At 49.9% G+C, this 11,054-nt stretch overlaps 1 protein-coding gene across 4 annotated transcripts; it reads left to right on the top strand.

The window, feature by feature from the left end:
- The first annotated feature begins 3,086 nt into the window (after positions 1-3,086).
- Positions 3,087-10,745, top strand: STMN4 (stathmin 4). 4 transcript variants are annotated; one of them, XM_068974356.1, is made up of 6 exons: positions 3,087-3,099; positions 4,433-4,528; positions 5,210-5,290; positions 5,798-6,006; positions 6,921-7,112; positions 10,686-10,745. In XM_068974356.1, the coding sequence occupies exons 1-6, from the start codon at positions 3,087-3,089 to the stop codon at positions 10,743-10,745; spliced, it is 651 nt and encodes a 216-aa protein (XP_068830457.1). The 4 variants fall into 4 exon arrangements, with proteins under 4 accessions (XP_068830457.1, XP_068830459.1, XP_068830458.1 ...); XM_068974358.1 differs by lacking the exon at positions 5,210-5,290 and having other exon boundaries at positions 5,801-6,006; XM_068974357.1 differs by lacking the exon at positions 5,210-5,290.
- Positions 10,746-11,054: the final 309 nt, after the last annotated feature.

Here is an 11,054-nt window from a genome sequence, read left to right as displayed (position 1 = left end):
CCCTGAGGGGAACAGAGCCCTTCAAGTCTGGTTGACCTGGTTTCAAATCTCTGCACTTTCACTTTCTAGCTGAGCAACTCTGAGCAAGTTGCACAAACCCTCTGAGCCTCTATTTCCTCGTGTGCAGACGGGGATGACAGTCCTTACCTGTAGGTGTGCGATACCTGGTAGTGAGCTTGATGTAAAAGGCTGAGGAAAGGCAACTAATATTTATGAAATGCTCCCTTTTGCTGGATGCTTTTCTCATTTTATTTGGACAACTCTGTGCAGAATTAAGATGGGGAGAACAAGGTTAGATGTGTGACGTGACTAGTGACTGCTACAAGAGAGATGAAGCCTGTGTCTGACCCCACACTGGTCCAGCCTTAAAACCTGGGTGGCGCTTCTTGTTCCCATCCACTCCCCTGCCCATCTCCAGTCAGTACTGATTCTGATCACAGAAGGAAAACACCCCAGTAAGCAAGGAAAAGGGTTCTAAGTTGGTTTCAGAGTCCCTTTCCCTCCTGGGGTGGCAGGCAGTGAGCTCATGTCACCTTCTGCTGGCACAGTGACCACTAAGGATGACTGGGTTTGTCAGGGTTCTCCAGAGAGACAGACCAGTAGGCTACATATAGAAAGAGATGTATCATGAAGGATTGACTCATGCAATTATGGAGGCTGAAAAGTCTCGCTATCAGCTGTCTGCAAGTTGGAGGCCTGGGAAGGCCGGTGGTATAATCCTGTGTGGATGAGTGCTTAGTCGCTTCAGTCATTTCTGACTCTTTGCGACCCCACGGACTATAGTCCACCAGGCTACTCTGTCCATGGGATTCTCCAGGCAAGAATGCTGGAGTGGATTGCTATGCCCTCCTCCAGGGATCTTCCCGACCCAGGGATCAAACTCACATCTCTTATGTCTCCCACACTGGCAGGTGGGTTCTTTACCACTAGTGCCATAAGGAAAATCCTGAGTAATCCTAGTCCAAGTCTAAAGGCCAAAGAACCAGGAGCTCCCATGCCTGAGGGCAGGAGAAGATGGATGTCCTTCCTAGCTCAAGCCAAGAAAATCCTCCCTTTCTCCACCGTTGTGTCCTACTCTGGCCCTCAAAAAATTGGGTGATGCCCACTCAAACTGGGTGATGCCCATCTTCTTTGCACCGTCTCTTGACTCAAATGCTCACCTCTTCTAGAGACACCCTCACAGACACATCCAAGGATGTTGTTTACCAGCCATCTGGCCATCTCTCTTAGCCCAGTCAAGTTGACACAAGAATGAACCATCACAGCAACCAAGGATTGAGTGGTGCCCATGATGGTGGCTCACTGCTGGTTGTTCCTCACTCCACCAGATAGAAGGTTTCAGTATCCTATTGCGTTCTATCTGTCCTCCAGACACGCTCCAGTCTGTTTCCTTCCTGCCTCTCTTGTTTCACCTCCTCCTTCACACTTTCTGGTCCAGCATCAATCAGCTTGGTACCCCCATAGCTTTCTCACCCTGACTCTCTTTTATTAAAAAAAAAAGTGTTCATTTGTTTGGCTCTGCTGGATACCAGCTGCAGCATGCAAGATCTTCAGTTGCATCATGTGGGATCTAATTCCCTAAGCAGAGATAGAACCCGGGCCCTTTGCACTGGGCTCGCAGAAGTCTTAACCACTGGGCCACCAGGGAAGTCTCCCTCACCCTGACTCTGGCGTGTACTATTCTCCCAGAAAAAGGTCCTGCTTAATTTTGACTCATCATTTAAGACTCAGTACTGGTGCTGCTAACACCAGGGGTCCTTTCTAGCTCCCAGGACCTCATGCAGAGTCTAAAGCGCTGTCTCTGTGGTCCTGCAGTAATCCCCAATGCTGATTTCCATCTCTGCATGAATCACATGATGATCACATTAATATTCAATATTTGTTTCTTTTCATAGTCTAGGATTGTCTTAAAGGGGGTCAAGCAGTGCTTAGTACAGTGGTTCTGGAAATGAGCAAAAGAAGGTGAGGGGGCAACTGAAGAGGTTGATTTGTTGGATTTTTCTTTAGGTTTTCTAAAAGAAATGTATTTCATTTTATTATGACATCGTAGAATAACTATACTCTTAATTTTCTTTTTTAAAAACTGGAATATATTTGCTTTACAATGTTGTGTTGATTTCTGCTGTGCAACAAAGTGAATCAACTGTATGTGTACATATATCCCCTACCTCTTGGACCTTCCCCTGCCCATGCCCACCCCCATCCCACCCCTCTAGGTCATCACAGAGCACCAGGCTGAACTCCCTGCATTATACAGTAGGTTCCCACTCTCTATCTATTTTACACATGGTTAGTGCATATATGTCAATTCTAATCTCCCAGTTCATCCCACCCCACCTCTCCCTACCTGTGTCCAAATGTCCACTTGCTACATACATGTCCGTTACCTCCATCTGCATCTCCTAGTTCTTCCCTTAATTAGATTCATCTGTACCAGATGAATCTTTCTGACTTACTTCACTCTGTATGACAGACTCTAGGTCCATCAATGTCTTTACAAATGACCCACTTTCATTCCTTTTTACAGTTGATATTCCACTGTATACATGTACCACACTGAAGAGGTATTTTGATATCCTCTGTCCACTGTCATATGGTCTGGACAGGAAGGTCCAGGGTGAGTGTAAGAGAAATTCAAGGCACAGAGTCATTTTGTGAATATGTCCCAGGTGATTCTGACTTAGGGTTGGTCTCTCACCTCAACCTTTGCCTTGGACCAGGCCACTGAGCTGCACAAGGAGACAGATGAACATCTACTGATACATTCAGTTTGGGGAAACCCGTGTTTGAGGCTCGAGGGGTCTTGAGATTGAGAAGTCAATGATGAAACTCTTATTGTGCTTGGAAACTGAACTTGACTGGGGTGATGTGGAAGGGGTGGCTTGGTGTTTAGGGAAGGGAAATTCAGCCTGGAGGTGGGGGACAGATGATCCTGAAATTTCCTCCCTGGTTGTATAAAGACCTTCCTCATGTAAATAACCTGTCAGCTAAAATGATCTTATTTTTTGGATTTGTGACAGTGTCCTGAGCTGGCAGCAGACTTACCTTGACTTTCACTAGGACTCAGCTCTCATATTCCGGAAAACATGACCCTTGCTGGTAAGTACAAAAACCCACTTATGTTATGGGCACCACAACACAGGATATTTCTGTACGCACGTGTTTGTACTTACTTGTGCACAGAGAAGATACAAGGCTGACAGGAAATGCACCTAAGGGTTAAAGAGATTATCTCTAGGTGGTGGGTGGGATCCTAGCTGAGCTTTTCTTCCTTTTACTCATCTGAGTGTGTTTTTTGTTTTCTACAATGGCTTTGTAGTATTTTTGCAGTTAATCCTGCTTTCAATTTGTAAAAGGAAATGAGGGGTGAGTTGCGGCAGTGGGGGTGGGGAAGGGACTGACAGGAGCACACACTAGGGCCTGGAGGAGTTAGGTTGGACTGGACTCAACATATCAGCTCTAGGGACTTCCCTGGAAGGGAAGGACTCCGTGCTTCCACTTCTGAGGGCCCAGGTTCGAGCCCTTGTTGGGGAACTAAGATCCTCTAAGCTGAGTGGTGTGGAAAAAACATCAGCTCTAAACATGACCTCCTGGTTTCCAAACCCTCTCCAGACACAGAGTGACCAGATAGGGGTGGGGGTATGTGTCCAGCCCTCACGGAGGGACACCAGCCCTTTTGGCTTTGACCACTGCATTGGGATGACCAGGGAAGGCTCACAGCCTAACCTTGTCACCCAGGGAAGGACAGGATCACAAGAACGGTGGCGGCCTTCTTTGCCCTCACAGTACTGCCAAGTACCTTGAGAATGGAGAGTGTGTTGCCTCTATCCTAGAGTGAAAGGAATGGAATATCCTGGGCACGTGGGGGAAATAGACAGAGGTCCAGGGTGCACGCTGGCCTGAGGGCACTGGTGCTTGGGGTCCATGTTGTTGCTGTTTAGTCACTCAGCCATGTTTGACTTTTCAACCCCCAAGGACTGTAGCCCTCCAGGCTCCTCTGTCCATGGGATTTCCCAGGCAAGAATACTGAAGCGGGTTGCCATTTTCTTCTCCGGGGGATTTTCCCTGACCCAGGGGTCAGACCTGCATCTCCTGCAAGTCTCCTGCATTCTTTATCACTGAGACCTGGGAAGCCATCGGGGTCCATACCTGAGGGCATATTTTGCGTTCAGTATCACAAAGGGAGATGATACACTGGCAAGAGGATAGGGTCCTCTGGGAGCTCTGGCAGGCTCAGGTTCTCATAGGTGGGCAGAAGTGGGTCCAAATCATACACAGGGATTCTAAAGAGAGCTGCTCAGGGCAGAAAGGGCTGTGTCACCGTGCAAGGGTCTGGGTGGTTTGGGTGCCTCTGTGGAGCCTGGTGAGCCCCGGGGTCTGTTTCTGAGTCTAGGAAGGGGTTCGCCCTCTTCACCTGTCTGTGTTTCCACAGCCTACAAGGAGAAGATGAAGGAGCTCCCGCTGGTGTCTCTGTTCTGCTCCTGCTTCCTGGCCGACCCCCTGAATAAGTCGTCCTATAAATATGAAGGTACATGAGGGCCACCGTTGGGGGACTAAGGACTGAGGCTTCCTGTAACTTGTCTCCAGGAGCCCAGCATACCCACCCTAGGTTCCCGAGATTCCACCCTACGTCACAGTTTCTTTCCCAGAGCCAGTAAAGTCACCGCAGCTGATTCTGGGGGGTCTATGTGCAACATGATGGTGGGGGTGAGGCTGCAACCCGGGAGACCAGACAGCAGCTGAGGGTCTGAGTCAGACCCTCTCAGAGTGCCCTTGATCTCAGCTTTTGTTCACTTGTGTGAGAAACAAATGTGGTGGAAGATGTAGAGGCCAAGTCGGCAGAGAGTCTGTCCTCAGGGACACCTAGCGTAGAAGAGGGGCAGTCATGTGTCAATCACCAGACACCCTGGCCCATTGTCTCCTTAGTGAAGGGTTAAGAATGCTCTGAGCGAGTCCAGAGGTGGGAAGGGACTTCTGTGCTTTGGCCACTCAAGGAGTTTCTGGGATGGCCGTGTTGCCCGAGCCCTGTGACAGGTCCCAGGATACGGACAAGGAACATTGATTGGCCATGTCCTGATTGAGGGGGGTTGGTGGTTGGGGAAGCCAGGTCACCTCTTAATTTCCTGGGGCTTAAAAGGAAGGTAGGGGTTTGGTCTGGAAATGAGAGATGGGAATGCTCGGGTCACCTGAGATTGTTTTTTCTGTTTAGGCTGGTGTGGGAGACAGTGTAGGAGAAAAGATGAGAGCCAGCGGAGAGACAGTGCTGACTGGAGAGAAAGAAGAGAGCAGGGTAGGAGGGGGTCGGGGGAGAGGTCCTCAGGCCGAGCGTCAGATCTGTAGTGGGGTGAGGAGTCGATGGGCGGTGGGTGGTGAATGCCTCCACGTGCACCAATTTGAAAGTGAAAGTGTTAGTTGTGTTCAACTCTTTGAGACCCCACGGCTGTAGTCCATCAGGCTCCTCTGTCCATGGAATTTCCCAGGCAAGCCAGTTTGATCAAGAGCCCAGCTAAGAGGGAAACCCTTGTGGCAGAAGCAAAACAAAAGCAGTTGCTACAGCCATGATTAGAAATCCCCTGTCCTGGGGCTCCAGCTCTTAGAGCCAGAGACCCTCCAGTGGCTGCCCACTCCAGCCCCATCAGAGCCCAGCGAGCTTGGGCACTATGTTCAGGACAGACCCAGAACCCTGGCCTTTGGTCAGCCTTGGGGACCCTGGCCCTCCCTCATATGAGTGCATGCTATAGGGGGGCTCGTATGGTCTTCAAGGAGGGGTGAGCAGCCCCTTTTCTGTTCTCTGCAGCAGACACAGTGGACCTGAACTGGTGCGTCATTTCCGACATGGAAGTCATCGAGCTGAATAAATGCACCTCCGGTCAGTCCTTTGAAGTCATCCTGAAGCCACCCTCCTTTGATGGGGTGCCTGAGTTCAATGCCTCCCTTCCCAGACGGCGAGACCCATCGCTGGAAGAAATCCAGAAGAAACTGGAAGCAGCTGAGGAGCGGAGGAAGGTAAGTGGCTCTCCTTATATTCCCTGTCAGGCCATGATGGGGAGGAAGTTGAAGAAGACAGGTTGTGAGCTGGAGTCGAGTCACCACCAACCTCTAGATATGAAGGCAGCACCTCCAGATACCAGGAAGGGAATGAGACACTATGGAGAGAAACAAAGATGTAAAAGCCCCAGGGGTTTAGGAACTTGCTTAGGGGAAGAAGATGCTATATTACATGCCTCCAAGAGGTGACCTACAGTGACCGGGGTCAACACTAAGGATTTAAGGAAAGGCTGGAGAATTAGGGAAAGGGGTCCTTAACTGGGGGAGAGGGAAGAAGGTCATGGCATGGTATATTGGGTTGGTCGAATAGCTTGTTTGGGTTTTTGGTTAGTGCTTATGACAAACCCAAAAGAATTTTTTGTCCAGCCCGATACTTTCACCCCTTGGTGTGCCTTCCTTGCTTTCTATGGATTCTTATGGTTCAACTCCAGTGCCGTTTCTGTGTAAGCGTTCCTTCGTCTTTGAAGCTGAAAATGATGACCACCCTTGAATGCCTATAGCACTTCATTTCTGCCTCTCAAGGCATATGTCACACGCTAGCCTGGGTTAGAGTTATTTATATATGATTTGTCTCTACTAGACTTTTTTTTTCTTTCCCAAGTTGCTAGAATAATGCCTGCTACACTGTATTGATCACTTTTTTGTGAATGAACGAATGGATGGATAGATGGATGAATGATGGCAATGAGAAAAAGAGGACTGAGAGCCCAGTGGGAGAACCCAAGAAGCATCTTTGCTTTCTGCCAGCAGGCCAGGGGCCCAGGCTCAGGGAGGTGTGCACTCTGGGTGTGCAGCTCTTAAGTTATGATGATAAAATCACACCCTGGCTTGCTCACCTGCAAGGGCCTCCTTTTCACTTCATGCTCCCACAGTACCAGGAAGCAGAGCTCCTGAAGCACCTGGCAGAGAAGAGAGAACACGAGCGGGAGGTGATCCAAAAAGCCATCGAGGAAAACAACAACTTCATCAAGATGGCAAAGGAAAAACTGGCCCAGAAGATGGAATCCAATAAGGAGAACCGGGAGGCCCACCTTGCTGCCATGTTGGAACGGCTGCAAGAGAAGGTAAGAGGCCTTGGATTGGAGAGGAGACTCCTGGACTTGCTCTTCCTTCCACGGCAAGTACAGTGGACATGCCTATCATTTCAGGGAGCAAGTAGCCTCAGGCAGGAGTGGCCACATTTCTGTTAGGTTAGATCCTTAGAGAGTTCCAAGGAATTACTTGGGAGATGGCAGGCAAGAACCATAAACTGAGCCAAGAACCATGAACCAACGAACCAAAAACCATGAATTCCTTGGGGGGCTGAATTGCCCAGCTACACAATTGAAATTTCTCATTGTCCGAGGGAGATTAGACCACTTATCTTCCAGAGAAAGCCTGTCGAATGCTTTTGTACATTCCTGGCTTCATCCTTAAATGCCCTGATTTGATTTAATGAAAGATGCTGACTTGAGCTCTTGGCTTGAGGCCACGGGCATAACCAGCTGAGCTGCCCACTGAGCAGGAAACATGATCCTCTCCAGACCTCTTGATGTGGACTGAGTGAGTCACCGGTCTCTCCAATATTCTGCCTTTTGTCAATAAACCTAACGATGTCACCTGAAAAGAGAAACGTGAGAGATGGGGGTTGGTCCCGCGTGTCAGCAGAAGCACAGCCCATACTGCTGAGAACATGCTGGCCTCATTTCCTGAGTCCTGAGGCTGCCCCAGTTTCTCCTGCGGCTCCTGGGAGAGCTCCAGCTCTGTGTTTTATTTCCAGGCGCCGCCTGCCGCGCGGTGACTCCCGGGACCCGATCGGTGGCCTCATCCCATGGTGAGCAGCGTGGTCTCCGCTCCTTCCTGCCCATCTACCTAGAGTCTCAGGCCCTTGGCACAGCTCCTAGAAAGATCTGGTTTCTTCACAGGGGATCTGGATGTTGTGTAGGCCCTGCAGCTGGCCAGCATGTGGCAACCCCCATCCACTCTCTTTCTCCATTCTTTGGGGGGCAACGAGCCCTCCATAAGTATCAGATGGGAGGGAAGTGTTCTGGGTCTGATTTCAGGCTTCCTCAGTTATTGAGAGATGGGTAGGAACAAACTCTTGCAGGAAAAAGAAATCAGGGATTGGGACAGGTTGTGGCCTGGGCACTCCGGCTAAACCTGAGACAAATACTGAGGATAAAGCCATGATATACAATTTGAAAGACTGCAAAACACTTTTATTTTATCATACCCTATCCTCACAATGCGATGAGCAGGAGGGGCATTATCCTTATTTTACCAGTAAGAATCCATGTCAGAAGAAGGTCCAATGACTTGCCCAGCATCACATAGCCACTAAGCAATGGAGCTGGGAACAGAACTGAGTTCTTTGACTATGAGTCTAGGTGGCTCTTTCTATGCTTGTTTCAGGAAGACCAGATCACAAGCATTCTGCCAGCCTTTTGTCAGATAAGGAGTCAGTTGGAGGCCAGGGAAAGGGAGTCCAGGAACCTAGGGATCCGTCCAGTGAGCAGATACAGGGAATAGAGAGAGAGAGGCTGGGAAAGTCCAAGGTCTGGAGGAAGAGCTGTGGGGGTGAGATAAGCCTCAAATGAGCACGATGTTAGAGCAGATGTGTGGGTGGGCCTCACTCCTCTGGGTTCTTGACCCCTCTTCACCTTTGCCCACCGGTGAAGACAAGAGGTAGGATGAGATAGCTGTGTGGTGTCTGCTCTGCTAGGCACCTATAACAATGCCTCTGCATCAGTACTTGTGTGAGTCACCAAGTGTCAGCACCAGACTTACCTGGTGTAAAGTTGAAAACTATAGGTACTTGGACCCTAACCCCAGACCCACCAATCTTGGCTCTCTAGGGATGGTGCCTGAGGATCTCAGTGGGTTTTTTTCATATTAAATTTTTTTATTAGAGTATAATTGCTTTACAATGTTGAATTAATTTCTGCTGTATAGCAAAATGAATCAGCTATACGAACACATACAATCTGTCCCTCTTGAGTCTTCCTCCCAGCGCCCCTCCATCTCACTCCTCTGGGTCATCACAGGGCACTGAGCTGAGCTCCCTGTGTCATACAGCAGCTTCTTACTAGCCATTTGACACATGGTAGTGCACATAAGTCAATGCTACTCTCCCAGTTCATCCTGCCCTCCACTCCACCCTCCCCTGTGTCCATGTAGGGCCTCAGTTTAATAAGCTTCCAAGATCATGCTGATATGTGGCAAGGTTGAGAACCACTGCCCTAGGTGTACCATTCCCCATGCTTTCTTCAGGGCCATGGAAAGTTCTAGGGTCTCTCCAGGGACATATCTGTAGTCTAAGGTACCTCCTGGGACCTTGGGCTGCCTCAGTGGGTCTCCCCCAGGCTGATTCATACCTGGATGTGAATGGATAGAAGGCTCTGGCAGAGACACACTTTACTAAGCATCTATTATGTGCATGGTGCAAGTTGAGGAACTGGGAGATACTAATACAAAGAGGAAAAGGCATGCTCCCTGCCCACAAGGAGGACCCAGATGTCTTCACCATGATCAGGGATGGAAAGCAGACCATGAAAAGCCCTAGAGGTGAACCCCCAAATCACAGAATTCTAGAGGTAAAAGAGCTTCCTTTCCATTTGCTGTTTAGTGGCTAAGTCACGTCTGATTCTTTGTGACCCCACAGACAGTAGCCTGCCAGGCTCCTCTGTCTGTGGAATTTTCCAGGCAAGAATACTGGTAGCCATTTCTTCCTCCAAGGGGATCTTCCCGACTCAGGGATTGAAACCAGGTCTCCTGTATTGCAGGTGGATTCTTTACCACTGAGCCACCGTGATGTCTGTGGCCCTCCCTGAGCCTGATCAGTGAAGTGAGTTGGTCAAGGTCACACAGCTGATGGGCCTTTGAAGTCAGAGCCCATTGTTTGGTTTGATGATGCTCAGAAACAAAGGGAGCTTCCCTGATGGTTCAGACAGTAAAGAATCTGCCTGCAATGCAGGAGACCAGGGTTTAGTCCCTGGGTTGGGAAGGTCCCCTGGAGAAGGGAATGGCAACCCACTCCAGTATCCCTGCCTGAGAATTCATGAACAGAGGAGCCTGGTAGGGAAACAAAGAGCTGGATACCACTGAATGACTAACACTCACTTTCAAGAAACAAAAGAAGATTCTCTATCACACTTTGTGGAACTGGACATTTTCCAAAATTCTTTATTTGATTTATGCTTTACAAGCCCTCGCCTTTCATCCAGGGGCTTAAGAAAACCTTCACTAAAGAGGTGGACCGGAAACACAAGGGCAGTCCAGTTGCCTGTGTGTAGGGGCCACCTGCAGTGAGTTCTCCTGAGCTACTCCCGGCATTAGGTCAAGCCTAGTAATCAGCCCCCAGACGGCCAGGTGAGGGTGGCAGAGGCTGATGGTCCCTGCCAGGTGGGTCCCCCAGGGAAGTTGTTCCCAGGTAATGAGCATCCTGGGGCCAGAGGCACCAGCAGCTCGCTCGCCTGTCTCCTGCCAGGCTCACCTGCCTCATCTGGCCCCTTCTCAAGATGCCTTTGCAGACCCTGCGTGTCTCTTCCTGTGGTGGCCAGTGGTGACCACACTGTTTGCTTCAGCCCTCCAGCCCCTCGGTCTCTCTTTATCCCAGGGTAGTCAGTGTGACCCAACCTTTTCTCTCCCTTCCCTCCCAGGACAAGCACGCGGAGGAGGTGCGGAAAAACAAGGAGCTGAAGGAAGAGGCCTCGAGGTAAAGCCCAGAGGCAAAGAAGTTTCCAGAATGGCCAGACAGCTCCAGCAGCTCCGCAGTTCCGGAGGCAGCCTGGCCCATCGCTGGCTGCTCTCCCAGCACTGGGGTTTGGGGGGAGGGGGGTGGCCAGGGGCGTTTCCTCTGCTTTTGGTGTTTGTACATGTAAAGAATTGACCAGTGAAGCCATCCTATTTGTTTCAGGGGAACAACGATGGGGTGGGAGAGGGGAGCGAAGGAGAGAGGTGGGGAAAGAAAGATGGAGAAGGACTCGTGGACATTGCAACCCAGCCCAGGTCAAATCCTAGGCTTTTCT

The sequence above is a fragment of the Capricornis sumatraensis genome, chromosome 6 (assembly GCF_032405125.1).
Source record: "Capricornis sumatraensis isolate serow.1 chromosome 6, serow.2, whole genome shotgun sequence".
NCBI lineage: Eukaryota > Metazoa > Chordata > Mammalia > Artiodactyla > Bovidae > Capricornis > Capricornis sumatraensis.
The sequence above is the reverse complement of the archived record's forward strand: the minus strand, read 5'-3'. Positions and strand labels throughout refer to the sequence as shown.